This window comes from Heterocephalus glaber, unplaced genomic scaffold (assembly GCF_053883595.1).
Source record: "Heterocephalus glaber isolate CG9 unplaced genomic scaffold, H.glaber_assembly_v1.0 deba00001472, whole genome shotgun sequence".
In the NCBI taxonomy this organism is placed as follows: Eukaryota; Metazoa; Chordata; class Mammalia; order Rodentia; family Bathyergidae; genus Heterocephalus; species Heterocephalus glaber.
In genome coordinates, this window is record NW_028258315.1 from 3,913,561 (window position 1) to 3,941,139 (window position 27,579).

At 55.0% G+C, this 27,579-nt stretch overlaps 3 protein-coding genes across 18 annotated transcripts in view; 1 reads left to right on the top strand and 2 right to left on the bottom strand.

The window, feature by feature from the left end:
• Positions 1-3,658: 3,658 nt before the first annotated feature.
• On the bottom strand, positions 3,659-16,289 carry LOC101725524 (uncharacterized). Of its 10 annotated transcripts, XM_013073273.3 has the most exons (4): positions 15,196-15,449; positions 13,259-13,409; positions 12,705-12,767; positions 12,311-12,538 (listed from the first exon to the last, which is right to left on the bottom strand). In XM_013073273.3, the coding sequence occupies exons 1-4, from the start codon at positions 15,447-15,449 to the stop codon at positions 12,359-12,361; spliced, it is 648 nt and encodes a 215-aa protein (XP_012928727.1). In that variant the 3' UTR covers positions 12,311-12,358. The 10 variants fall into 10 exon arrangements, 1 of the variants encoding a protein (XP_012928727.1); XR_002396055.2 differs by lacking the exons at positions 12,705-12,767; positions 15,196-15,449 and adding an exon at positions 16,157-16,289; XR_015439284.1 differs by adding an exon at positions 16,157-16,247 and having other exon boundaries at positions 12,311-13,409; positions 15,196-15,285.
• Psmg4 (proteasome assembly chaperone 4) lies at positions 15,283-21,902 on the top strand. Of its 4 annotated transcripts, XM_021260738.2 has the most exons (4): positions 16,453-16,626; positions 18,133-18,211; positions 18,883-18,958; positions 21,672-21,851. In XM_021260738.2, exons 1-4 carry the CDS (start codon positions 16,453-16,455, stop codon positions 21,700-21,702), a joined length of 360 nt encoding a protein of 119 aa, XP_021116397.2. In that variant the 3' UTR covers positions 21,703-21,851. The 4 variants fall into 4 exon arrangements, with proteins under 4 accessions (XP_012928729.2, XP_004847821.1, XP_087037873.1 ...); XM_013073275.3 differs by lacking the exons at positions 16,453-16,626; positions 18,133-18,211 and adding an exon at positions 15,283-16,383; XM_004847764.4 differs by lacking the exon at positions 18,133-18,211 and having other exon boundaries at positions 15,999-16,626.
• A 1,099-nt stretch (positions 21,903-23,001) lies between these two features.
• Positions 23,002-27,579, bottom strand: part of Slc22a23 (solute carrier family 22 member 23) — a 156,630-nt gene continuing 152,052 nt past the window's right edge. For 3 of the 4 annotated variants that reach the window (XM_087181745.1, XM_087181744.1, XM_087181746.1), the window contains one exon: positions 23,002-26,817. In XM_087181745.1, the coding sequence (XP_087037871.1) occupies positions 26,460-26,817 (358 nt within the window). In that variant the 3' untranslated portion in view covers positions 23,002-26,459. The remainder of the gene's footprint in view (positions 26,818-27,579) is intronic. The other variant, XR_015439281.1, reaches the window with a different exon arrangement.

Below are 27,579 nucleotides of genomic sequence, written 5' to 3' on the forward strand. Positions count from 1 at the left end.
CCACCGCGCCGCCGCGAGCGTTCGTGTCTCTCAGCGCCGCGGCCGCGTGGTCCCAGGCTCCGCGCTGCGGATCGGGGGCGGGGACGCCTCAAAACTGCAGTGCTGCGAGGGAGAAGCCACCCCGACCCTGCAGCCGCGCTCGCGAGTGCGCAGACGCGGGGCCCCGACGCCGACACCCGCGCTCACTGGGTTGGAGCCCGGAGCCGCGCTCTTTGTTACGGCGCGTGCGCGCGTGGTCAGGGACGAGGGTGCAGAGCCCGCTCCCTCAGTTCCATGGGTGAAGCGCCCCACACTCCCGGGGGGGGCGTAGTTTGCAGGGTCGGTCCACTTCTCCATCCTCCGGCGAAGGCGTGTGACCCAGGGCCCGGTGGCGGCGCAGAGCGCGCAGCTGTGGAGCGAGGCCTCCTAGAACCATCCGCAAGCTGTCATCGCCTTCCTCTCCCCCCGCGAGGGGTGGGGTGGGTCGGGGTGGGAGGGGGCTTTCAACTCACTTCTGCTATGCGCAGTGAAGCCCCGGGAACAAAAGCCCAGCCGCCCGCAGGTGCCCACCTGGAGCTCGGAGGCCAAGACCCTCAGCGCGGCTTCGGGTGCTGCGGAGGATTTGCCTCTGCTCCTCCTTAGCGGCCTGCCGGGCCGGTCCCTGACCCCCGGCTTCCTAATCGATCCTACAGATGCCCTAGCTTCGAGGGCGAACAATTCCCAAGGTCATACAGCAGGTTATAGAGAGGCGCAGACTGAATCCCAACTGGCAGGCACCCGAGTCCCGGGAAGGCCCGTGTCCCGGCTGATAGGGTCGCGACAGGTGTCAACCCGGAGGTGGCGGCTCCGGTGGGGCCCAGCTGCCCGGGACTAACGTCCAGGGAGCCGCCGGCCCTGCGAGTGTAGACTCGCGCAGGCCCCCGGTAATCTGAGCCTGCCCCCTCGCCTAACGGGTTCCTTTCTCAGCTTCTGTTTCAGAGCCAGCTCTTCGCAGAGCGCCGGGAGAAAATGGGTGTTTAAGATTACACAGATGAGAGGGGCCCTTCCGCTCCCGCTTCTTAAGAGGGTTGGCATCGATCGAGGCTGGAAGTTGCCCTTCTCAGGGCCCGGAGGCCGTGGACTGATTGACCTCCTTTCCACCCCAGCCCCTAGGCACCATCGTTCTTAACCGTGCTGCTGGGGTTATGACAGTGCGCATTTCCATTTTCAGAAGGACCCGATTTTGTGTTGAAATGTTGATAACAGCCACGTTTCCCCCTAAAGTCTTCCGGTTTATCTGCATTTTAAAAGTCAGCCCTATTCCGTGTAATTTGCAGGAAGACCTACTGGGAACGGGGGGGGGGGCGGGGGCGGGACCAAACAATCTGTTCTCAGTTGGGTCCTCAGGAACTCTTCGTTTGTCATCCACAATTCCTTTTAGTCTAGGATGTTGTGTGTCATACATGAGTATTTGGAGACAGTGTATTTCATGGTCTGTTACATGTGGTAAGTTTGAAAGATGTACTAACGTGTACGAAATTTCCTTTCCAGAGATAATTATAGAAATATCCCTGTGTAAAATAAAATTCAATGTTATTTTTACGCATAACGGACTGTGGCTAAGATGAACAGGAACTATTAAAATTACCTCCGTTCTTACAGCTTTCAGATGATTTTCAATGGCAGAATCTCCAGTGATTGTGCATTTGTCTACTGCACACAAGGAATCATTGTTTTGAGTAATGAAAGGGGTCTGATAGAAAGGGAGCTTTGTATACATTTTGGAAGCATCGTTGTCTGAATGCAAAATACATCTTGAGACATTTACTGGAATTACTAGACATTTAGCTAAGGATTCTTCCCCTTACTCACACACAGCTAGCCGAATTCGCCGCTTAAAGCACAGCCCTGCAACCCCCAAAGCCTGCTCTGTGCTGTGAGATGTGAGCGGTTTCCTAGGCAACCCAGACTTTCCCAGTGAATGTGAAGGAAAGCCGGCGACAGCTGCACATCCGTCATTATTTTTTTCCTTTTTTTAAAAACACATTTCTCAATGGTCTCCAGTTAGAAATATTGGAAAGCCACCAATCCTAACATTAATGTCAAGAAGTCGGATGCCTGGCGAATCTGTGGGCTGGAGAGGGTCTCCCCGCGTTGTTACTGGGGTGGGGGTGGGGGGGCTGGGATCTGTGCGTCTCAGTCTAGTGGCTCCCCCTCCCGGGCTTCTGTCCCACCGCCCTCGCCCTTCCCAGCGTGGAGAGGCCACGGCGCCGCCAGGGTGGGAATGCTGGCTTTCAGGGCCTCGGGAGGCGGGTGCTTTGCCGCTGCCTCGGGTCGTGGATTTGCATTAAAATGGCTTCGATCCCGAGCCAGAGAGCGCTGAGCTTTGGCGAAGAGATTTGCCTTCGCAGTCAGGATCTGCCGAGGGGGCGGCCCGGCTTCGGGGGGCGCTGGCTCTTTTTCCTTCTTCGGGGCAGCCGCCCCTCCCCGCGGCCTCTGGGCTCTCGGGCGGGTGGGTGATTGGCACAAGGCCCAGCAGAGGCAGCGTGAGGGAGCCGGGCAGGAGAAGGGGGCCGTGAACGCAAGCTTTCTGCAGCCCTTGAAGGTGAACCACGGTGGGGAGCTGCTTTAGGCTGTCGCCGTCACCTCGGTAATTGTAAGAATGTCGCCCACAGGAGAAACAGTTCTACCAGCAGCCGCTGCTCTGCAGAGTCTGCCCCTCGCCATTTTCTCTTCCAAGTGCGCTCTAGACCTTTGCTTGCCATTTAAATAAAATTACAATGTGTATTCAGATGGGTGCGCGCGCGCGCGCGGACACCCACACCCACACCCACACCCAGAGTCACACCCCTGCCTCCTTGTCCTGGTCGGCATTGCTGTGACCTCCCTGCAGAAACGGGAATGCTTCTGATTGGAAGAGCTCAGTCTGCTTTAGCGTGGCCACCAGCAGCATCCAAGGTCCTTTTTTTTTTTTTTTTTTTTTTGAGGCAGGGTCTTGCTATGTAGTTCAGGCTGGCCTTAAACTCACTATGTACCCCAGGCTGGCCTGGAACTCATGGCAGTCCTCCTGCCTCAGCCTCCTGAGTGCTGGGATTACAGGTGTGGGCCACCATGCCCGGCCTCATAGTACATTTTTAAAAAAATAAATTTTACTTTAACCCATTCCCCTCCCCCCATGCACAAAAGCTTTGTTTCCATTTTTTCCCTCTATTTTCACTTTTCCCCTTGTCCCTTCCTTCCTTTCTCCCTGCCTCCTCCCTTGTTCCCCTTCCCATTTGAACACTTCCCATTTCCCAACATCCACTATACATCTCAGTCCTTATTTCCACGTTCACTTTCTCACACCAGAGAAACAATGCAGTATTTAAACATGTGTGTCCGATTTATCTCACTGAAGAGAATGGTCTCAAGGTCCATCCATTTAGCTAGAAATGTCTGATGCTCATCCTTCTTTATGGCAGAGCAGTACTCCCTTGTATTAAAAACCCACATCTTTATGCACTCATCAGTTGATGGGCATTTGGGCTGTTTCCAAGAGTTGGCTATTACAAACCATGCTGCTATACACATGGGTGTGCATATATCACTCACAGTACATTTTTAAGAAAAGAATGCATTTAGAGAACCTCTGCAAGAATAACTCTGCCTCTTTCCAAGTAGCCTGTAGAAAAGGAAACTTAGCAAAAGGGTTAGTCTCACAGGTCTATCCAAAAGACCTGCAAGCAGGATTTCAAAGAGCTATTTGGCTATGCAGGTTCATAACTACATTATTCACAATAGCCAAACAGTAGAAGCAATCCAGGCCTCCCTGGACGGATACATAGATGGACAAATCATGGTCACTACTTACAATAAAATTTATTTAGCCTTTTAAAAAGGAAATTCAGATGCATGTACCACATGGTTCAATCTTGAAGACATTATGAGAAGTGAAAACATAAATCAGTCCCCCAAACACAAATACTGTATAGTTCTGCTCACATGACATCAGAGGAGTCAAGTTCATGGAGACAGAAAATAGAACTGTGGTTGCCAGGGACTGGGGCAGGGGAATGAGGATTTGTTTAATGGTAGACTTTCAGTTTTGCAAGATGAAAAGAACTCTGAAGTTGGACAGTGGTAGTGCTTGTGCGATGGCATGAATGCACAATTGCCTTCCCTAACCAGACCCGAGGCTAACAGGTGCAGGCTCCTACTCCTCCACCGACCCCAAACCAGCAGGTGTGTTGGGGGCCCTTATCTAAACTGTGTAGTGTTTGCATAGAACCAACGGACATCCTCTCGTTTGCTTTGTCATCTCTAGATTACTTATAATATTCAATACAATGTAAATGCTGTGTGAATGACTGTTACACTATATGACCGAGGAAATAATGACAAGGAAAAAAGTCTACACGTGTTCAGAACAAACACTGGTTTTTTTTTTGGTACCAGGGATTGAACTCGGGACCTTCCACTTGCTAGGCAGGCAGCGGAACCGCTGAGCTAAATCCCTGGCCCACAAACACTGTTTTTTTCAGTGTTGGAGATGGAAATCACAGCCTGACACATGTTAGGCAAGTTCTCTGCCCCTGAGCTGCTCCCCGGTTCCAGCTGCAAACAAAATGTTTTTGAATAATTGATCTGTGGTCAGTCACAGTCTTGCACGTGGTCACTGTGTGTGTGCAGTATCAACTGCACTTAATATCAGTAAACTGTGAGCATAAAGATGATTACAATAGTCGATTTTATGTTATGTATCTTTTACATATTAATGCAAATTAATACATACAAATTAAAATCACTTTCTAAAAAAAAGTTTGTTTCTCAATATTTCCTAAATTTTGAGTGGCGTTTTCCATTTTAGTGTTAATATACTATTCCAAGTTTCTCAGAGAGCGAGAGAGAGATTTTTTGTAATCTTTTTTTTTTTTGGTATGGGGGATCGAACTCGGGACCTTGCACTTGCGAGGCAGGTGACGGAACCACTGAGCTAAATCCCTGGCCCTCGCCCAAGAGATTTTTTAAAAATCAGCATTAACATTACTACTTAGGGACTTCTTGCTTCTTTCCCTGGCCAGTGTATCACGGAAAGTGATGTCCGGGGTATCTAAACTACAGCTGGACAACAACATTTCCTTCCTTGTTCATAGGTCTTCCTCGACTTTACCTGTTGCTCAGAGCGTGTGGTGCAGAATCTTGGCGTGGAGCTCAGCCCTTCACACAGGATGTGAGGTGTCTTTCTGGTGTTATTGTTCACCCTTGGTTTGGCACAGTACGTGCCAGAGGGCACCAGGCTGCCCACTGATCTCCTAAAGGTATGGCTCCCGGAAGCCCCTGGGTCTCTGCCCACCTGGAATGACCCTGTCCTTCTCCATGACACAGCTTGCCTATCTGTGACATGGCCCCCTTCACTGCTAAAACAGTCAAGAGTCTCTGTTCTGGCCTCCCAGGCTTTTCTTCATTTGGGTTAGTGCAGGTTTTGCATTTAATATATGCCAAGAGTGGTGAGCACGCTTCGCCATTACACATCTCTACAGGAAAAGAGAACAAGTGTCCTATATATACATGTTTATCAATTTTATATTTTGATAAGGCTATATCTCAAGGCGTGATATGCTTAGGGTGAGTTGCATCATTTTTTTTTTTTTCAGTACCAGGGATCGAACTCAGGACCTTGAGCTTTCCAGGCAGGCGCAGGACCACTGAGCTAAATCCTGGGCTTGAGTTGCATCATTGGTGATATCAGATGCTAATATTTCAAATCAACTTTGCATTGTTTCTTTTCATTTTGGCCAACCTTACTGTAAAGTTGATTTGAAATATTAGCATCTGACTTTACACACTGGAAATGTTAGTATTTTTTTACACTGGACATCTCTGTAACCTGAGGCCACTCAAATGTTTCGTAATGACATTTCTCTTGAAACTTTAGAAGATCAAAGTCCCTTTCAGCATCTCCTGTTTTCCTGTGGGTTCTGGTCTGAGCAGCCCTGGTGCTGGTTTGTCCCAAGCTGGGAGACAGGAATATGCTGCAATACAGCTAAAATGAATAAGATGAAGCCTAAAATTCCAACAGGCTTAAGAAAAAAAAAACAAAACAAATATCAGAGGATAGTGGAGCAGTTACTGCAGAAAGACAACTGGAATAAGAAGCACACCAAATTCAGAGAACTAACAATTACTTAGGAAATCTTAGACAAGTGGATGAGGAGTATAAAGGATCTGGCAGAAAGGAGAAAATTGAGTGTGTGCATGCATGCGTGTGTGTGTGCATGCATGCGTGTGTGTGTGTGTGTGTGTGTTGCTGGAGATTAAACCCAGGGCTCACCCATGCTAAACCAGGGTAAATGCTCTACCACTGAGCTACACACACAGACCCCAAAGGAGATGTGACATTTATCCAAAATTCTGCTGGACAAATGAAAGAAACAAAAAAAACAGGCACAGGAAGTCAAGATCCTCAGTGACCTCTACAGAGAGAAATGGATGGTTTTGAAAGAAGTGGATTCAAAACTGGTATAAATAGGAAAAGAAACAGCAGAAACAAGCAGCGGTGGAGGAAGTAAAAACTTAGAGGGTGAGGAGAGTGAAGAAATGTTGGCTGAATGGTGGGCACCAGAGAGATGATGATATTACAGACAGCTAAGTCAGTTGAAAAAAAAATTTTTTTGATTCCAGGGATCGAACTTGGGACCTTATGCTTTCCAGGCAAGTGGTGGAACCACTGAGCTAAATCCCCAGCCCAGTTGAAATATTATAGGCAGTCAGATAGAGCTGGCCCTGGAAGAAGTCAGGGCAGAAGATAAGAACAGACCACAACTGTGGCTGGAGGTGCATTCCTTAAAGGCCAGGCTTCCAGACAAAGAAAACTGACTACACCTACACACTTCCCCTAGAGATGAACAGCCGCGATTGATATTCAAATAGGTATCAATCACCTTGGTTTGGAACCAAAACATCCCTGGCCCATTTCGTCCCTAAAAATCCTTGTTTGTTCCAGGACTTGCATCCTCATTTGATTCCCATTTAATCAATATTACCTAAGCCACTATACTTGTACTCTTATCAGTTAACTGTAGTTTTTTTGGTACCGGGGACTCAGGAACTTGTGCTCGCGAGGCAGGCATGGTGCCACTGAGCTAAATCCCTGACCCAGTTGACTGTAGTTTTGTCCCAACTTATGATTTTGCTCCATAAGACTCTCTTGAGAAGTGGGGCTCATGGGCAACTCACTTCCCCGGTCCTCTTCTGTCTCTTAGACAGAAGCTATCTTTCTCTCAATCAATCTTCCTACTCTGACTGTAGCACACATCCCTGCCCAGTACTAGCGGGCTATGAGTGGCACCTGCTTTTTGCCTTCCATTATTCAGCTATATTGTTTTCTATCAGGAGTCAGACTGAAGCTCTACCTGACTCAAATGCGCATGTCAGCTGTCGGACTGGCGAGTATGGCCCCGCCCCCAGTGGCTGCCTAGGAAACCTAGGCCCTGCTCCGTGAAGTGGCAGAGCGCTGCTGAGTTGCTGCAGCTGAGGTCAGCGTGACCCCACGTAAAACCCTTTCCCCTGAACTACGGCTTCTCACTGACCCTCCGGGTTGCTTGCTAATTGTACTCGGTCCCAGTACCAGTTTCTTGTAGTATCCGAGAGATAAGCAGAGCCTCCTCCCTGAGAGCCCTGCCTGGCCCCATCATGCCAGGTGTTCGGCAGTGTTCACCAGATGCCTTCAAAGCACACCCGCTCCCTATTCCTCCCACGATTGTATTCAATGAACACTGGATGCGCTTGGGGGCCCTATGTCATTAGCACCCAGGGACAATTTGCTTTGTCACAGCAGCCCAGAAGTTGGACTAGGCGAGATCCCTTTCCGGGAATTTGTGCTGCGGACCTGAGATTCTCTCCATCTCATTGGGCTGTGCCACTCGGGCTTCAAAGCAAAGTTGGGAGAAGACCTCCCGGGGCACAGCCCAGCCACCCACTGACTTCTGGGCTGGACTCGGGATCTTCAGTGTCCGGGCGGTCGAGAGCTCGGAGGAGCCCCCTGTGATAATCGGGCACACAGGGGAGCCTACTCCGGAAGTGTGTTGGGTGGGGTCAGGAGCCTCTGACCACCAGGGAGGATTTCCAACTTTGAGAAGACAACGCATCCTACCCCACGAACCAGGCCAGGGATCAGTTAGCTTGCTTTGGACAGCTATTAAAGGTTCCACCGGGACTTTAATGGCCCTGTTCTCTCTGCCCTCATGCCTGTCTCAGCTGTTTGGATTTGAACGATAAAAGAAGAGCAGGTGGAGGTTTCTTTTGGTCAGCCAGAAGAATTCCATGGCCTGTGTTTGTGCGGGAGGAAGGCAGCTGGTGAGGAGGAGGCGAGTAGTGACTGGCTCATTCTTCGGCCCCTGCTGGGCTTGGAGCCAGATACAGTAGAGCATCTGGGAGGCTGGGGGCAGTCAGTCACCCAGGCAGCAGACACCTGGGGGGACTTCATGTATGCAGAGGTGTCGAGTTGCTGTTGTTCTCTGGGTTGATGTTGTTGGCCTGGAAACCCAGCCCTGAGGGAGGAAGTCCAGAGGAAAGGATCAACAGAGGGGATACCCGGGAAGCAGTAGGTGACATAGTAAGGGATGATGACTCATCTTCTCTAACCCTAAGAAAAACTTCAAAGCTGGGTGTGGTGGCGCCCACCTGTGATCCCAGCACTCAGGAGGCTGAGGCAGGAGGATTGCCACCAGTTCGAGGCCAGCCTGAACAACAAAGTGAGACCCTGTCTCAAAGAAAAAAAAAGCCTTAAATACCTTCCCCAGACTACTCTTGACTACACAAAGGAAGTGGAAGAGCTATGTGGGAAGAGGACTGCAATTGGAATCCAGTGACAAACTGCATGGTGACTCTAAGGGAACAGCGTGAATGCAAGTACCTGAAGTGCACTGCACAGCTCCTGATGTGTGGCAGGTGCCCAGGGATGGGTAACTGTTATCACTATGGTTATACGGCAGGACGGGAGACTGTCTGTCTGATCAGGCAGCTATGACAAAATACCTTAGGCTGAATGATTTATAAACACAGTTTATTCCTCACAGTTCTGAAGTTAGGAAGTCCAAGACCAAGGTACCAGCAGGCTCAGGGTCCAGCGAGGGCGCTCTGCTTCCCTGGTGGCGCTGTCTTTCTGTATTCTTGCTGCTGGAAGACAGCACTCGAGGGCCTTTCCTGAGGGCATCAACCCCTTCTGTGAGGGAAAAGTCCTTCTGTCCTCACTGCATCCTAAAACCTCTCCTCCTAATATCTTCACCTTGGGGGGTTAGGATTTCAATACATGAATTTGGGGGGACATAACGTTCAAAACACAGCAGAGGCCATACCATATCGTGCCACAGTGGTTGGGAGAATTAATGTAGGAGTCAGAACCGAGAACAGAAGTTTGAATTTCAACGCTCTCGACATGGAAGAAAGTTCAAGGAAGCTCCCTGGACTGAGTGGGAGCTGAGAATCCTAGATTCTTATTTCAACCCCAACAACCACACAGGCCCAGGGCAAATGTCTTACTTGTTCTGATCTTTGGCTCCTGGCCCACTGTTGAGGTAACCGTGCCTCCCTCATGAGGCCGCTCTGAGGGACAGAAGGGTGCACAGAAAGGGCTGAGGGTGGTGCTTCGAAGAGGGTACAGTCACTCCTCTGTGGCTCTTGCTGTACAGAGGCGCCTCGGGCAGTGAGTCGGCGTGTGCAGGGATCAGACCCTGTGGGGCGCTTGGAAATGACCCGGACTCAGAAGAGTGGAGAACTGTGGAATAGAGTCTTTGTGGTGTCAACAGCAATCTGTAAGTTCTCCTGGGTTCCCGGAGAGGACCCACTCTAGTCTGGCCAATAATGTGCATAGACCCTCATTAGCGTGGTGGGATCCGGGGTTAATTACACACCCCAGAAGACAGACCCTCCAGGCTAAGGCTGCCTATCGTTTTCTGAGTTTTAATTGTGGGTCAATGTGAACTACACACATTTACCACCCTAACCCTTTGCTGGTGTGCAGTCAGTGATGTTATGTCCACTGACCATTGGCGTTCATCTCAGGACTTCCTAATCTTCCCAAACTGGAAACTGTCCCCAGGAAGCAGCAACTCCCGACCCCACCCGTCCTCCTGTCCTAGGAATCCGAGGACTCTTCCACATCCCTCTGAGGAGTGCAGTCCTGGGGCATCCGTCTTGGTGACTGGCCTACTCCACCTAGAATATCCTCCAGGCCTGTGCACACTGTAGCCCACAGCAATCCGAAGTAGGATAAGGCCACCTTCCGATATAAGCAATGCCCCAGGCATTTAGAGCTTGGGTTTTTCCTGGGATCCGGGCAACTGGGAGCATGTTGCAGAATCCAGTTTTGGGTCTTCCTCTCTGGCCACTGGATTGCTTAGCTGGGCAGGCCTCTCCTTTTCTGTAGCAGCTTCCTGTCCTGCTTCAGACTCTGAGCTCAGCCCTGCTTCCGCCTTCCAATCTCCTTGCAGTTCCTGAACTGGCCTCCCGGCCTGGCCTTCTTGCTTCCACCCCTGCGGCTCTCTGCATCCTCTGTAGGCCTGGCCCTGCCCTCTCTGCTTCCAGGAAGTCCTCCTAGCAGCCCCGTCCGTGCTGGGTGAGTCGTTCTGTTTACTCTTTTAGTTTTGATTTTTTGTCTTGCAGGTTAACGGGATTCGAGGTGGCACTGTGATGTTGGTACTCACTGAGCACTGGCTACTGCCCGGGTCTACTTAGCCTTCTGCTTTCAGCCTTGTGTCCTGCCCACACCCTTCCTGCCCCTAGCAATCCCTCTTCTCTCAGGCTGACTTTTGATTTGTTTTCATTTTCTAGTCTCCACCTATGAGTGAGAACATAGGATATTTGTCTTACTGTGTCTGGCCTCCATCCATTTTTCTGTAAATGACAAGACTTCAATCTTCCTTGTGGTGAATCATTCTCCATTGTACAAAAACCCTGGACAAGATGCTAACAAAGTGAACTCAGTAGTCTGTTGATAAGATCACACTCAATCATGGAGTTGGTTTCATTCTGGGGACACAGAGGTGGTGCAACACAGGCAAATTATAGATGTATGACATCAACAAATAGCATGAAGGCTAAAAATTAAACAACCAGTTACCGGGGATCGAACTCAGGACCTTGTGCTTGCCAGGCAGGTGTGGCACCACTGAGGTAAATCCCTGGACCAAAATGACCATCTCAATAGAAGCATCTAAAAAGCTTCAGCATCCCTTCATGATGGCAAATTAGGTACAGCAGGATCACAGTTTGACACAGTAAAGGCGTCACTGGACAAATCTATTACAACATCGTAGTAAATGGGGAAACAAAATGTTTCTCCTGAGATCCAGAACAGGACAACGGTGTCCACACTCTCCGCTCTTACTCAAGAGACGGTTCATTTCTGGCACTTGCTGCTTCACATCGTGTTCTCTGCTTGTCCATTTTTTCACTAAAGACAACTTTGTCGACCGCACTTTTGGGTAACTCCAGTCCCTGGCACACAGCAAGACCTCAATAATTGCTTGTAGAATAAACATATGCATGAAACAGTAGAAAACTGCTAGGCAACTCACCGTTTGACGGGTGGTTTTCTGTATAAAACCAAGTGCTGTCAATAGAACACATGAGCTAGCCTGACACAGTGAAGGGGCTGGGATCAGCTACAGAGATCTTCAGAAAAGTATTTGGCCCTGATCTTGCGTCAAGGCGATGTCCAGAGCAGCTGTCTTTAATGTGCCTGTGCTCAAATTCAATGTAGACTAAATGTATATGGATATTTAAATAGATTGTTTCTTTTTTCCAGTGCTGAGGATTTCATCCAGGACCTCACACTGAGTTACACTTCAGCCCTTTTTAAATTTTAAGACAAGGTTTCACTAAATTGCCCAAGCTCCTACCTTAGCCTCCTGAGTAGCTGGGATTATAGCTGTGCATTGCTGTACCGGGCTTGAAAAGAGATTCTTAAGCTATTTGTCAGCCTGGGCTCCTGAAGGATGACATAGAGCAAGCTCGGCTCCTCTCGCCCCTCCAGCCATTCCAAACCACATCTACAGCACAAGCTAAAAAACGGACTCTCTCACATCGAGCCAATGACCTATCATTCCCAAGTTACAGCAGCACAACTCGTACTAGCTAGACCTTGAAACCAGCCTATATATATGTCCATCATCGGGTGAATGGATAAAGAAAAGTGGTATTTGTACACAATGGAGTACTACTCTGCCTTAAAGAAGGATACACTGGAGCGTTAAGAAAAATAAATCAGGCTCACGAGAGGGGATGGAAAAAGAATGAAGATGTGTTACGTGCATGCACCAACTCCCCACGATGAATGTAATCATTTCGGACAGCAAGCACGAACAAATAAGAATTAAAATAAAGATGGATTTAATTTTTTTCCCAGTGCTTTCTGTGAGATTCACAGGGTGCTGCACCTTCGAGTCCCGCCCTGTGCACCTGGAGGCGAAGGGCTGGCCACAGCTGCTCGGGTGCTCCGGTCCAACCCCACAGCTTCAGCCAGGGTTTGCCCCGGGCTCTGCTTGACCCAGCTGCTCCCATCCGCCATGTCTTTATTTGTTGGGTGGAAGCGCTCCTTTTCCTGCCAGGAGGAAAAGCAAGCGCACACTCCCGCTCAGAGGCCCTGTGTGCCGGAGGGCAGACAGCAGGCGGGGCCCAGGGACTTCTCCAAAAACCCACAGCCCCACGCGGGCCTCGGGCGCCCCTGCAGATGGAGACCCGCGGCAGGGTGTGGGGCGCAGGCTCACGCTCTGCGGCCGCCCGCAGCTGCCCTTCTCAGGCGCCAGGCTCATGGAGTCAGGCAGAGGAATCTAGAAAACAGCAGGGTTCCCTGGGAGACAAAATGATCTTGCACGGGACTCAGAGGGCTCAGGGCTATAAATCCCACCCCCTCCACTTTTGGGTTTTTGAGACAGGCTGGCATGAACTCACTATGTAGTCCAAGCTGGTCTCGAATTAACTGGGGTGCTCTTGCCTCAGCCTCCTGAGTTCTGGGATCACAGGCGTGGGCCACCACGTGCACCCCAGCTCTTTTATTTTATTTCAGTCAGGGTCTCACTATGTTGCCCAGACTGGCCTGGAGCTTGCCATCCTCCTGCCTCAGCCTCCCAAGGAGCTGGGATTACAGTCCTGTTCCACTGCACCCAGCTCACAGTTCTTACAGCGCCAAGAAACTGACATTCTAGAGGTCATCCCTAGAAACAGGCTGCTCACCTCGGGAAATTTTGGTTCGAGGCTCTAATCTTCTTATGCCAATGATGAGGTAAGAGGAAAATCTGCTTTGAAAAGACACTTCTCTTACCTTGAGAAGAAATAGTAAGAGGACGGGCAGACACACGGACCATTGACCAGGCTGGGTGTCCACGGTGGCAGCAAGGAGGGTGGGGAGACTGTGGGTGGAGCCGCAGGATCTCCTGACAAGGGAAGGTGAATCGAGGCAGGAGGGGAAGAACCTGCTGAGAGGTTAGAGAGCCTGCTGATTGCCAGACTCAATGCCAGACGCAGGCGGGGCCTCCTGAGCTGGGAGACGTGGGAGGCAGGCTGCGTGGGGCCCCAGCTTCCCCGGCAGTGGAGGTGCGGGGCCCGGTGCAGGGAGCGGAGACCTGGGCGGGCAGGAGCAGCTGGAGGACAAACAGGAACCCCGATGCAGGGAGCTCAGGACAGAAGGGAGCAGCGGGGCTGGGGCAGCGCACAGAGCCCCTTTCCCGGGAGTCAGGGGTGGAGTGCAGGGACCCTGGAGGGTAAATCCAGCTGTTAAACAGCCCGCCCTGCCCTGTACCAGCCACACCTGGCCTGTTTCTTACCGCACGCTGGACATGGCTTTTGAGAAAGGCCAGGTACTCGTCGGCTCTTGGGGCCCCTTTGTCTCGCTTAGCACAGAAACCCCTCCTCTGCCTTGGGGCGCAGGGATCCCCCTCGCTGGGCCCAAGGCTTGCTCCTGTGCAGAGGTCCCTGGCAAGGTGCACTCCGGGGACCCTGCAGCTGTCTGCCTTTCTCTGGGCTCCCACCTCTTTAGCTTTATTCACCAAGGCTGAAGTAAAAGGGGGCAGAGATAGGGAGAGATAACCAGAGAGAATGTAGGGTCGGAGGAGGACATATTTTAAGATGGCAATCGAGCAGACAGGTGGCTGCCGGGGATGGAGGAGAGAGGTCCACACGGCCCCAGGGACGGCCTGGAGGTGAGCGGTGGGAGCTCGGTTATCTGCAGATCGGACTGGACCTGCTGCCAGGCAACAGGCACGGGGAGCCTTGTGGGTTCCAGCAAAGGTAGGTAGGTGGGTTTGGTAGGAGGGTCAGGTTCACAGCAGAAGGTAAATCATCACTCAAACTTCAGATGAGACAAAGACTTAAAAAATAGTTCGACCACTTAGGAGGGGGGAACGCAGCTTGGGGTGACATTTCTTGGCCATTAGGAGTTCTTTGTAGAAAATCAAGAGCCGCATTGAGCTACAGGCCCAGCCATCCTCATTTTATTACTCTAGCCGGCAGCGCGGGGTTACTCGCCAAACCTGCTGTTTGCCCCATATTTACAAACCCTGTAGGAACCAGCCCAGGTGACACTGCTAACTAGGAGCGAATGGGTTAGAACAGGAAGAGCCCAGACCTGAGCCACAGTGCCCCTCCCCTCCTGGACCTGTGCTGCCCGGCGTGGGGCTGTCGGCTGGGTTCCTAAAGGCAGGTGTAGGGCCCCATTCCAAGATGGAAACATCTGCAGCATAAGCTAGAAACTGGACCATCACATCCAGCCATCGACACGTCCGGGTTCAGATGCTACCTGCAGCCCAGGCTAGTTTGTTATTACACATTCCCAGCTCTGGCATTTAACCTGTCTGGTTTTGATTTTGACTCCGAGGCCCAAGGAGATGCTCTTGAGCAACTCCGTGATGTTATCGACATCCGGGAAGTTCTTAGGACTCTGCGGCCACCGTGAGGGCCCACGGGGGCAGCGCCATAGGCAGAGACCTCATTATGAACCGACTCCCGCAGAGAAAGGGCGCAGGACCAGCGTTCTTACCGCGCAAGACCACCCCCGCACCCTGGGCTGGGGCCGGCTCCGTGGAGGGCCGTGCTCGTGTCGCAGTGTGGGAACCTGGGTCCCTGGCGGAATCTGTGCTATGACTCTTGATCGCCAGAGACTTTGACGCCAGACAAAGGCTCCGCTCACACTGGGGAGCAAGGAGACAGGGTAACGCAAGACCCCAAGCCCAGCTCGCCCTGTCTTTTCAAACTGTTTTGCACCTGTTCCTGGGTGGCTTTGCATCTGTGGGCTGTGGCTCAGCCACGTAACCGGACCCGCTGCTCCATCCTACTGTGGTAGGACTGCAGAGCCTGGAAAAAAGCGACAGGTTCTCCAGGCTTCCCGGGAGGCTTTCAGAAAGCGAAAGCAGCTGTGCGTCTGGCCCGCCTTTTCCCACCCGCCCCCTGGCGGCTCCATGCGGAATGACACCCTGTCGGGGCCGGGCCGGGCCGAGAGCGCGGCTGCCGCTCCGCATTCTTAGCTGACTTGCAGTGTCAGTTCCGCGAAGCGCTTCTGCGACCTTCTGAGCCAGTCGTGTCGGCTCACAGCGCAGGCAAAGGGGACCCCGCCTACGGGCACACAGCTGATCGGCAGTGGGGTCCGGGCCGGAGCCCCTCCATTCACCTAACCACCCTTTTCCCCACACCCATTGCGCACTCCGAGCGGCAGCGGAAAGGCGGGCAGGGCTGACTCCCCCGGCAGCTTCTCAGGCTGGCAAGTAGGGGGCAGGCCCAGGCACGGGGTGCCCGGGGCAAAACGGAGTTCCGCACCCTCGGAGCGCAGCGCAGGCGGCGAGCAGCCCGGACGCGGACCTATGTCTGCAGGGCGGCCCGGCTAGAGACCGGGGCAACCGACCAGCGGAAGTGGCGCGCTCCGATTCATCGGTCTGCTGCCACCTCCCGCCTCACGGGCACCTCGGAAGCCAATGAGGAGAGCGGCAGGGAGGAGTCGGGAGCCACAGCGGCTGCCCAGGCGGGGAGCTCAGGGAGCCGCCGGCAGGCGGCGCTGTCCGCAGCGACGGACAAGACCCTGAGTGCGCGGGGCGGAAGGGGCAGCGCGGTCCCGGCTCCCTGCAGGGCAGGCCGCGCCGGGGCCGCGGGGTTTTCCGGGCGGGGTCGCCCGCGGCTAGGGCTGTCACCTGCGCCTGTGTACGCATGCGCCTGGGGAAGCGCGGCCCCTCACCGCGAGTCGATGACACCGCAGTAGCGCTCTGCGCCGGGCCCGAGGGCTCCGAGAAGTCACCGCCGGACCCCGGGACGAAGGCGGGTTTCCCGCGCGTCCAGAGACGCTGCAGAGGGCGGGAGAGGCCCCGAGTCAGCCCCGCCCACGCCGGCTCGCCCCGCCCACTGGGCCTGCGTCGGGCAAAGCAAGAGGTGGCGCGCTCGGCTTCTCGGCGCTCGTCCGCTCAGGTCTGGCCGGCGCGGCGCGGGCGGCTTCAGGGACGGTCTGTCTGAGGGCTCGGGGCGGCCGGGCGCGGCATGGAGGAGCCGCGGGCCGCCGCGGGCGGGGACGTGTCCGTGCACAACTTCAGCGCGAGGCTGTGGGAGCAGCTCGTCCACTTCCACGTCATGCGGCTGACGGACTCGCTGTTCCTGTGGGTGGGGGCCACGCCGCACCTGCGCAACCTCGCCGTGGCCATGTGCAGCCGCTACGTGAGTGCGCGGGGCGGGGGCAGGGGCGTGGCGGGGGCGTGGCCGGGCGGGCAGGGGCGGGGCCCTGGGAGGCCGAACTGCGGCCCGCGGGGCTGGAGGGACCGAGCTGGTGCCAGGTCACAGCAGCGGGTCCCAGGAAGGTTGGGGCAGCAGACAGCATCGTGTCGGGACTGCTAGACATGCTCACGCGGTAGCGTCGGCCCTTCCGGTCCTCACCGTTCTCTTCTGAGCATTCGGTTGCTTGGGGACCTCGGCAGGCAGGTGGCCTTTGGGGGGCAGCAGTTCCAGGGCTTCTTCTGTTGGAGGAGAGGCGGGGCTCCTGGGGACACCGGCAGGATGATAGGGCTGTTTCAGAGATCCCGCACATGTGCTTTCGCCTTGTCCTGAGGCTTTGGTCACACGCGGTGGGTGAGCTGTCGGCCACTTGGCCCCAGCACCCGGACCGTGTCCTGGGCAGACCCTGCCCCTCCTGGGCCCGCCTCAGCCTCTTGCAGCACTGGTTTGGGTGAGGGAGTGAATGCACTTTACCTGGGGCTGGCCCCGTGCAAGTCCGTCCCCCTCCACCACGTCCAGGCAGGAGACACAGGCACCAGGCTCCCTTCCGGCCCTGTTCCTTCCACTGGGGGCCTGGATGTTTCCTCTGGGGCAGAGAGCTGGGCCAGTTTGAAAAGAGGGAAAAACAGGAAGGCTCAGGTTCTCTGTGAGCAGAACAGGCCCAGAACAGCCCTAAGCCTGTGATTCAGCGGAACAGGGCCCCACGAAGCTCTTGTGCTTTGATGGTCCCTGCAGCCCAATGCTTTACTCTCTGGCCCTTCCCAGGTAGTGTGCTGGCCCTTGGTGGAGCACAACACCAAGGGTCTGTGGGAGCCCCTGGCTGCACCCCACACGTGGGCCAGAGCCACGGAGGACACACCGTGTGGCTGCTCCTCCTCTTCAGGCCCCTGCTGTGGATGACTCCAGGCCCAGCCAGTTGGAGGGTGGCTGGCCCCTGACCTGGTATCCCCTGGCCCCAGCGGAGTGGAAGGGGTACCCTCCTCCCTCCAGCAGGGCCACTGGGCGTGGATGGGCCAGTGTCTTCATATGCCTTGGGAAGTAATGGCTGTTAATAGGCGACAGGACAGGGCTGTACATTTTATCTTTGTAGAAAAAGGCCATCCGGGAAGTTAAATTTGCTTTTTTCAGAAAGTTTAATGTAAGCTATTTCCGTACAGCCAAGTGTTGAAGTTGGAATCTCCAAACAAGTGGATTAATTAAAATTATATACTTTGTATACTTTCTCAACCCAAAAGCATGCAGGAGATTTTCATTCTTCCCTGCTTGTTGGCCTCCCATCTTTGGTAGACCTGAAGAGTTCTGGAAGTGATGACCTTGAACCGGCAGGAGGCAGGTGCAGGCTCTGGTCTGTCTGCCACACTGTGCTGCGAACAGTCAGTGTGCAGGTCGCTTGTCCCCGCGTGGACAGGTTCCCAGAGCCTGTGTCCCTCTAAAGTCATTGTCACTTCCCAGGACCCCCAAAGCTCCGTACCCTTGCTGTTTGTCCGTGAAGTCTGCTGTTTGATAAAAACTAACTTTGGCTCTATTCCAGGTTAGTGAGTTGCTTTCCTTTTAAGCCAGACCTTGTTCACGGTGACTGGGGTGAGATGGCGTGCGGATGTGCGGGGCGCGTGCGTGTCATCGCATCAGTTACAGCCCTCCTTCCCTTCGTGCCTCGTCCCTGAACTGCGAGTGTCAGGTTTTAGCTCGTTGTTCGGGGCCGTGGCTGGTGCCCGTCTCGCAGTCACAGTCGGCCCTTGCCGACCGCAGGAGCGCGGACAGCCATCAGGGCCGGGGCCGGGGCCGGGGCCGCGGCCGCTCGGAGGCCGAGGTGAGGTTGGGGTGCTGCTTTCTGCTCGGGACTGGGATGCTAGGCAGCCACACCCGGATCCACTCGTCCTCGCTGCGGTCTTGTCTTCGTGGTCCTGTTTGCTTCCTGATACTGAAGCCCTTCGTGCGAGATCCGCCCTAGAACTTGGTAACCCCTCCATGGTTCCAGGGTTCCAGCTCCATGGTTCCAGTTTCGCCTGTCCTGGCTCCCCGACCTCCTTTGTGTGTGGGGGGCTGGCGTCAGCCTCGTAGGCTGTGGACAGGCACAAGCCCTTCTTTCCTGGGAGCGGCGCCTTTCCTCACAGAGCCTGCTACTGTTGCTGCCGGAGAACGAGAAGCTGCATGGCTGCTCGAACTGAGGGGGAAGCTGCAGCACACTCTCTTTCCTCCTAGGACCCCATCCCCGTGTGCACCTCCCTCCTTGGAGACACTTCCGACACCGCTCCCACCGGCCTCGCCCAGCGCCTCGGTAGGTGGCCAGGCGGCCCGCTGTCCAGGGCCACGAGGCGAGGAGGCTGTGGCCAGAGCTGGCACGGCGCCGCTGTGTGTTGGGCTGTCTGTAACGCGCGGTGTGCTGAGTTCCCGCCGCCCCAGGCCAGCGTGTTCCCCTTGGCCGTGTCCACAAGCACATTTCCTTCCTGTCCTCGTGGAGGGGAGAGTGACTGACGCCCTGCAGTCCGGCCCACCCTGGTCCTCACGGATGGGGGAGCAGCTGTTGGCACCGTGCATCTAGGGCTGTCCTGTACCCTCGGTGTGACAGTAGGGCCCAGAGGGGATGCTGGGCTGGCCCCTGAGTGTGCGTGGTGGCAGTGAGCAGAGAAGGCTGCACAGTCTCTGGCACCCCGACACACTTCCGGAGGACACTCGGGTCGCCCAGGTAAGAGTGGCCTGTCTTCTGCAGTCCTCAGCTCCAGGAACCCGGGTGTGCACACCCTGTCCCTCTCCGTGCTCCCCAGTGTCCTCAGCACTTCAGTTCCAGGTCAGCCCCAGGGTGGGGGTGTGCACCCGCACTGTAGAGGACTCATCCTTCAGCTGTGCCGGGTGCTGGACACAGAGGATCTGCCGGCCTGATCCCTGCTGAGTACGAACATCTTTGGAGCCAAGTGTGGTGGTACACACCATGATACCAGTACTCAGGAGGCTAAGGCAGGAGGATCACAGTGAGTGTGAGGCCAGCCGGGGCTCCATACTGCATCGCAAGACCCCTTCTCAAAACAAATAAAAACAAAAGAGTAGGAGCATCTGTCCCTGTCGCCCTGAGGTGTGTGCACGGGGCAGGCAGCACACAGCTGTCCCGGGGAGAACAGCCTGCTCCGAGGCAGGCAGGAGGAAGGTCCCAGGCCCAGACTCGCCACGCCTGGCTCGTAGCGGTGGGAAGGCAGCTCTACCTGGAGGAACTCGCAGCTGCTGCTTCTCTAGCCTGGCGTTGGAGAGCCCTGACTGTGTGTGTTGGTAACGTTTTCTCAGGAAGCAATTTTAAATTTACAGGAAAGTCGCAAAGAAGACAGAAAGAATCCCACTAACTCGAGCCTGCCCCCAGATCCCTAGTCATTGCCCTTCCCTCAGGGTTCACGAAAGTCAGCTGGAGACCACACCAGCTCTGCTTCCCAGCCTCTCACTGTGTGCTTTGGCCAAGCATGGAGACCGGGAGACCCCGTAGGAAGGGGCAGGAGCTGTCTAGACAGCGGCTCAGCTCCAGCTCCTCTGCGGAGGACGAGTGCAGGCTCTCGTGGCCCCCGAATCTCCAGGGTCCCGGGCTGCACAGAGCTCAGATCAGGCAGGGTGGTGGTGACGCGCAGCTCCTGTTCTCTCCGCCTGGATGCACTGTGATGCAGAGGGAGCGGGGTCCTGCCGTGGTCACCGCGGAAGGTGACGGCAGCGGGACAGCGCCAGCCTTGCCAAGGATGGCCCGAGCTCTTGTCTCTGCAGGCGGAGCTGGGCTGGAGGGCGAGGCAGGCAGACAGTGCTGCTGTGCTCCCGGGCCAGCCAAAGGGGAGCCTGGATTGCAGGGGCCCATGCAGGGTAACCTTCCTGCCAACCAGAGGGCCACCAAATGGGCGCAGCCAGGAGGGGCCTCCCTGCTCTGCCAGGCTGCACTGGCCTTTGGATCATTGTTGCACCAGCGCCCCCAGGCTGCCTCGTGCACCTCCATGAGGTGGAGGAGCAGGTGCACAGGGGGCCCGGGAAAGAGGCAGTCAGATAATGCCCACAGACTCCCCGAGCCCCAAACACCAGACGTCCAGCCTCGAGCAGCCGAAACAGGCCTTAAGCTCGGGAGGTTTGCTCTTCCTGAATTAGCTCGGGAGTTTCAGAGCTCGGGTGGGGTGGGGTGACAGGCGCCCGGCCCTCTGAAGGGGCTCTGGCTGGGCGGGAGAGGCCGGGGCACCGGGCTGCTCCTGGAGGAGGCTGGTGAGGCGTCCTGAGGGGACCTCAGAGGGCAGAGGGTGGGCTTGGAGCTGCAGGTGGCCGCCCGGGATGCCCCAGGTGCTCCGGGTGTGGCAAGGCCGAGGCGGCCGTGGCACCTCTTGGCCAGCCCTGACCCTGATGGCCTTGCTGCCTGCCCCCGGGATACCGTGTGTCTTCCTGATGCTGGGCTGTGGGCCTCTGCTTGGTTTGCAGCTGGGCCAGTGTAGCCATAGCTTGTTCTGTTGAAAGGGGCTAAAGCTCACCTTTGGTGCCAGGATGTCACACATGTACACACGTGTGAAGATGAATGTGTGCATGCACAGAAATGGGATTACCTTGGAAGGGAAACAGAATTAGTCGAAGGGGCTGGTGCTCAGGGAGAACTTCAGTGTATCATCTGTGTGGTTTTTGGTAGCGGGGATCGAACTCAGGACCTTCTGCCTGCAAGGCAGGCTTCGGCACCACTGAGCTAAATCCCCGGCTCTCATCTGTGTTTTTAAAGAAACAAAAACCCCAAAGCTAAAACCCTGTGCAGAGCAGAGGTTCTGGAACATCAGCGTTGGGGTCCCTGGAAGGCTTGTTAACACTGGCTCCTGGCTGCACCCCATTCTTCTGGTGCAGCGGGGCGCAGGGGCCCACACCTAGGAACCTGATTGGAGCCAGAGGGGCTGCTCTCCCTGAACCCCGCTCTCCCTGAGCGCCCACAGGGCCAGGCAGCGGTGGGGACCTGGAGCCTGTGGGCCTTGTTCACAGTGGGTCACTGTGCTCTCTTTCAGCCAGGAAGACCAACAAGCAGGTGTTCGTTAGCTACAACCTTCAGAACACAGACAGTGACTTTGCCCTGCTCGTGGAAAACAGGATCAAGGAGGAAATGGAGGCTTTTCCGGAGAAGTTCTGAGTGGCAGAAGGGAGGATTTCTAACCGGACATTTAAATAAAAGAGTTTTGATTTGGTCATCAGGCTGTGTTCCCATTTTATTTTTGCCAGGTTAAGCTCTCAGCAGAGTGGGCTGGAAAGGCTCATATTGAGGGGCCTGGAAGGAGGAAAACATGGGGATAGGAAAGGCTTTCTTGTTGACCACTCAGTGACGTGGAAAAGGGGTGGAAATGGATGTATTGGGATTGATGGGTAGAATCCAACAACCCCAAATTTAAGTCAGGCACAACTCTGTTACTATTTACATCCCCAATTAGAATCAGGGTTAGTAATGTGCTTTAGGGTAGCATGGTTTAGGTTTGTGTCAGGCTCCCCAGGCTTCTGTCCTGTCTGCCTGGTGAGTTGATGTATTCATCATCTCACTTCAGCTAACCCCTTCCCAGGGGACTTTCTTTTGCTGTCTTGTCCCTAAACCCTCCCCCGGCCCTTCTTCCCTAGCGTATTCCCTCTGAACTCTTCCCCTGGGCACTTCACTTCTCTTGCTTTTTTGGCCCACTTTACACTGTTTACTAGAGCTATGTTGTCAGGTTTCCAGCTGCTTTGGGCTCTGTTTCCTAATCTACAAGATGGGACTGATTCCTACATTGTTGGGTTATTACTGGGGTTAATATGCTTTGCCTGGGGAATTTACATTTCAACTATAGTCTTAGCACCTTCATTTTTATGGATTCTGATGGCTCACGTCCCTCTTGCTCTTCCTGTTACTATCTCCTCTTCTCCCCTTCTGTCTTCTCTTGTCTCCCATGCCCAGGTATCTGCCTTTTTCTGTCTACCAGTTGAGTTCCATTCCTGCCTTTCCCCAGGGCCCCGGCTTTGGCAGGCCTGCAAAGTCCCCGGATGCTTCTGTGAGCAGGAAGGGTTGGTACCACTGGAAGGCCCTCTTAATCTTTGGTGTCCCTGGGACCCTTTTGCTACTAGAGTTGCCTCATGAGGGCCCAGTCGTGGCTTCTCTCATCCAGCCAGGGTAGCCAGCTGAGGGTGGTGACACTGGCCAGGAACCGGAGCCTTCACAGGAGCCTGTCTGGGGCTCCAGGGGCCACCCTCCGATGCCGACGTCCCCCACAGACCTCTGCAGCCTCAGCCCATGTTACTGTGGCTTGGAAAGACCGTGGGCACCTCTCTTGGAATAGAAGAGTAAGTGACACAAAATCAGGGCTATGGAGAGAAGAGTTTGGTATAAATACTTTATTAGAGAAATAATGTTTTCTTGTTAAAAAATACTACATTAGAGAAGAGAGTTTTGGGTCATCAGTCTTCCCTCGAAGAATCACAGTGTAAGATAGTCATTTCTTGACCTCTCTAGGAACCCTCAGGCCCCGGATTACCAGAACATAATGAGAGAAAAGAATTCCTGTTCAATATACTGAGCTCTCAGGCGGTCTGAGAACGGCCCTGGATAAACAGTTTCTGTGAATCCGATCTCTGCATCTGACTGCCTTTAAACTGGGGCTCTGGGACAGAGGGGGGCCCACCCCCCGGGGCCAGCGGAGACGCAGTACAGAGGCCTGGAAAGTAGGGATGCAGGGAGGTCTGAATCAACAGGGTTTTTATTACTCGTCGGCAATGGTTGTGAAATGCCCTTCGTTGGATGCCCTCAGGTGAGGTAGGGAAGACATTCCAGAGGAAATCTGTTCATGGGGCAACATTTTTATTTCTGTACATTTACATACAAATTTTCCCCAAAGGTACAACAGATGCGACACCATGCAGACACGTAGCTGTGCATGACACTTCAGAACTCAGTGTGAGCTTGTGCTATGAACGAGTACAGCCAGAGGGACCCCGTCGGCATGGACAGTCACAGGGTTCCTAGGTTCCAGCCCCACACGGCCGGCTTGTGGAAAGGACAGAGGTAGGGATGCGTTCCTCACTAGACACAACACACCGCTGCTTCTCACACACACGGTACACTACAGTGAGGTGGTGTCCTTCGAAACAAGGAGAGGGCTGGCACTGGGCCCCCAGCCCACCCTCCACCCTGGGGCTGGGCGAGGTGGCGGCCGCACATCACCGGACGGCACTTCCAGTTCAGGGGTTCCGGTTTGGGTCTGGGAAGTGGTTGTGTCTGCGCTACTTCCATTACCGGGTCTGTTTCCGCTTGCTTTTGCGTTCTGTGGCCAACCCAACTTACCAGTCCTGTCCTCCAGTTGGAAGCGATGAGGGTCTGAGAAAACAAGCACACGTAAGACTTTTTCTCCTATTTGCCTTGGGTGCTGATTGGGATATTTGATAAGAATTATTACTGACTTCTGGAAAAGAACAGAATGAAGAAATACTCAGTCCCGTCTCACGTGCTCACATTTGTGCCTAACTTTTATCAAAAAGGTGGACAAGGGCGCAGGGGTGGGTGGGGAGGGCTGCAGGGAGTCCAGACCTGGGTGGGTGGCCGGAGACCACGGGCAAGAGCCTGAGAGGCGTCTCAGCCACTGCTAGACAGAACCCTGGCAGCCTGGTGCTGGGGGCCAGGGCTGAGGCCGCAAACCCGAGGACTATCAGGCGCGTGTCAGCCCTGGGAAGCTGCTGCCTCTGCCTGGCACCCATCTCTGGGCTCTGCCCGGGAAGCAATCCCTCTGCGCCTCACTGGAGGTTCAGGGACCCTCTGCTGCCAGCAGGGCCCTGCGGCGGGCCAGCCCCCCACCCCAGCACTGCTCGACTTCGGTCCGGAGCCTGCGCCTTAAAGCAGCGTCTCCTCTGGTTACAGTGGCTCAGACCTAACTGCTGAAGCAGGGAGCTCTGTAGGCCCAAGGTTTTATCATCCTTCCCCAACGGAGAGCAGAGACGCGGGACAGAAGTTTGGACTCCACCCTCCCAGTGCTTTCAGCAGCACGAGGCAGCTTCCAGGCTTCTTTGAAAAGGCTGCACGGCCCGAGACTGCTCACAGCTTCTGCAGTGTCCCAGCCCATCCTCAGCAGGGTTTGCTGCTAGTGCCCTGGGAAGGGTGAGAGGTATTTCACAAGTTTGGCACGCAAAGGCTGCACGGATGTGAGGAAAGGGCTTTGGAAAGGTGAACTGGACTAACAGGAAACATGGAGCGAGGAGAGACTGGGAGGCCCGGCCGAGCCAGACTTGGAGCAGGTGGGTGGGGGACGGCCACAGTCCGGGCTGAGCGAGGCCCTGGAGGCCCCAGGCGTCTGTGACCGGAACACGGCGAGGGCTGTCACTCCCCACGGGCCAGGCAGCAGGCTCCGGGAGGAGGCCGGGACCGGGAGAAACAGCAGCAGAAACAACCGCTCTGGCCCTTTCCAAGAGGAGCGACTGTCCTGGGAAGAACACAGCCCGGAAGAACACAGCCCGGAAGAACACAGCCCGGCGCTGTGCGCATGGCCAGGGGTGTGGCGGGCGGCTCCAGCAAGAAGCCCGGCGAGCAGGGCCTGAGCCGCTGCAGAGCCGCCTGCCTGCGCTGGGGAGGTTGGCTTCTCAGTGTCCTCTGCAGACGCGGGGAGGAAACCTCCCCAGGCCAGATGAGGCGCACGGCGAGAACCTCGAAGCCTGGCAGGCGGCGCTGAGCTTTGGTGAGTTATTGCTTCTCTTGGTTCATCCTGCTGTGGCCACTCCGACTCTCCCTTGAGGGGCCGCACCCCGGCCTGCGCCCCACCGGGATCGCTGCCTCCGAGGGTGCCCTGGGCACGTGAGTGACAGCGGAGCTGGCGTCGGGTGTGTGCTTGAGCTGTGGTGACCGTGCAGGGAGAGCCGCCCTCCCTCCCGGGATCTGCCTCAGTCGACTTTGTCAGTTAGGTTCCTAGTGTTTTAGTTCAGAAAGTAGCCATGGTTTTCAAGTAGTGCTGGCAACAAAGCGGACTGGAAAAGGGGAATTTCTCTGTGGGAGCTAAATCTGGGGAGGAGCTTTAATAAAAACGAACAAGTCCCAGACCTCTACGCGCCTGCTAGCTGGGCAGCAGCTAAGCAAACCAGGCATCAGAGAGCCGGCAGTTCATCGCTGATCAGTTACAATTTCTGGTGCAGTCGGAGTTTCCCTCAAAGAGCTTCCAGCATCAAGTACAGAGGACGACCCTGAAGAGAGAAAGGCTAAGCTGGCTTTGGTGGCGTCTGGGAGCCGCTTTCCCCCAGCACATGGGACGGAAGCTCTTACCTTACACACGGAAGGGGAAAAGTAGACTTTAAAAACCACACACAGCCTCTAGCAAAGACCGAATTCGTGTGCGCGTCACTGTCTGGAATCCAGGCCTGGGAGGCTCCATGAGGGTGTCACGCTGTCCACAGGGGGCCGCGGAGGCCCCTGAAGCGTCAGCCACTCATTGGGTCCTGGGGTGACCTTGGGGTGAGCTGCCTCGCTGGCTGGCGAAGGCGGTGGTTCCATTTCATGATCAGTGAGAGGAGAGGGGATAAAGTGCTTCTCGTAAAAATGACCAAAATAAATATAAACATTTAATGGCAGAAAAGAAAGTCTGTGAAGGGTTATTTCTGAAGAGTCTGTTCCTCCAACCCGTTCCTTGGACTTCTGGAAAGACAGGATTCCCTGACACCAGCTGAAAACCTTGCGGCTGGGCAATGTGGCAGCGTTGCTGACTCTGCGACCTGGCCAGGCGTCCGCTCCCCGGTCTGTGAACCCGTGCCAGAACCCCCAGTGCCCGGAGCCCACGAGGGCCCGAGGGACAGCCGCTCGAAGGCTACATGGACTTCATGCCGTTGGCTGTGGCGCCCTCGGGCAGCCCGTCACTGGCAGTGGCCGCGTCGTGCAGGCCTGAGTAGTCCTTGAGCTCAGCGTTGGTGAGCAGGAGCGGCTGCTCACCCTTCTTGTGCGGCAGCAGCGGCTGCCTCGTGTAGTGCTCCCCGTTGGAGATGTTCTCGGGCAGGTTCTGGTCCCTGCTCTCGGGCAGCAGGAGGATGCAGATGATGCAGATGAGCGTGCAGCAGGCGAAGATGATGTGGTGCAGGAAGTAGCCTTTCTGGTTGTGCAGCTCGATGATGGGTGCTGTCAGCATGCCGAAGCCCGCGCTGGCCAGCACCAGCCCCAGCCCGCCGCACCTGCAGGGGGAGGCAGAGCGCAGGGTTAGCAGGGGGGGGGGCAGGGCCGGGAAGGTGTTCCTTAGGACCACGAGAGGCCATGGCCGAGCAGCATGGACTGCGGCCCCAGGCTGCATGCAGCGGAAACCTAACCTGTCTGCCGCTGGCCCTTGGAGGCGGCGCCTTTGGAGAGTGATTCCCATCAGACGTGGTCAGGGTGGGTGGCTCTATGGTGGCAGGAAGGCTTTCTAGGAAAGGGAGGGCCCCGAGCCAGCTTGCCCGGCCTGTCCTGCCAGGGGCTGCCCTGCTCCACTGTGGGACCCTGCAGAGTCCCCAGCAACAAGGGGCCCTCACTGGGAACAGCCCTCCCACAAGCGAACAAACCTTTGTTCTTTGTATGCTGCCCAGTCCGGGGCACTCAGTTAGAGCAGTAGGAGACAGGCAGATGCCAGGGAAGCTCCGCCGGTCACTGTATCGCACAGGTCACCAGGGCCCCACCTGTGGGTCCTCTTTAGTTCAGCAACTGCTTTTCTTTATCAACTCTAAAACTTGAGCTTAATTTAGAATCCTACTGTAAATGGAACAACAACAAAATCCCCACAGATTTATTTGCCATAAGTAATGCAGAGAAAAACCAAAGTGTTAGTAAACTGTGCTACTCCCCCAAGGCTTTGGAAAAGGAAATGGCGGATGACCAGAAGTTACAGAGGACATTAAAGACAGAGCGATGCTAAAAGAGACTTTCTCTGTGTCATAATTGGAGTTCTCTAAAGAACTGTTCTC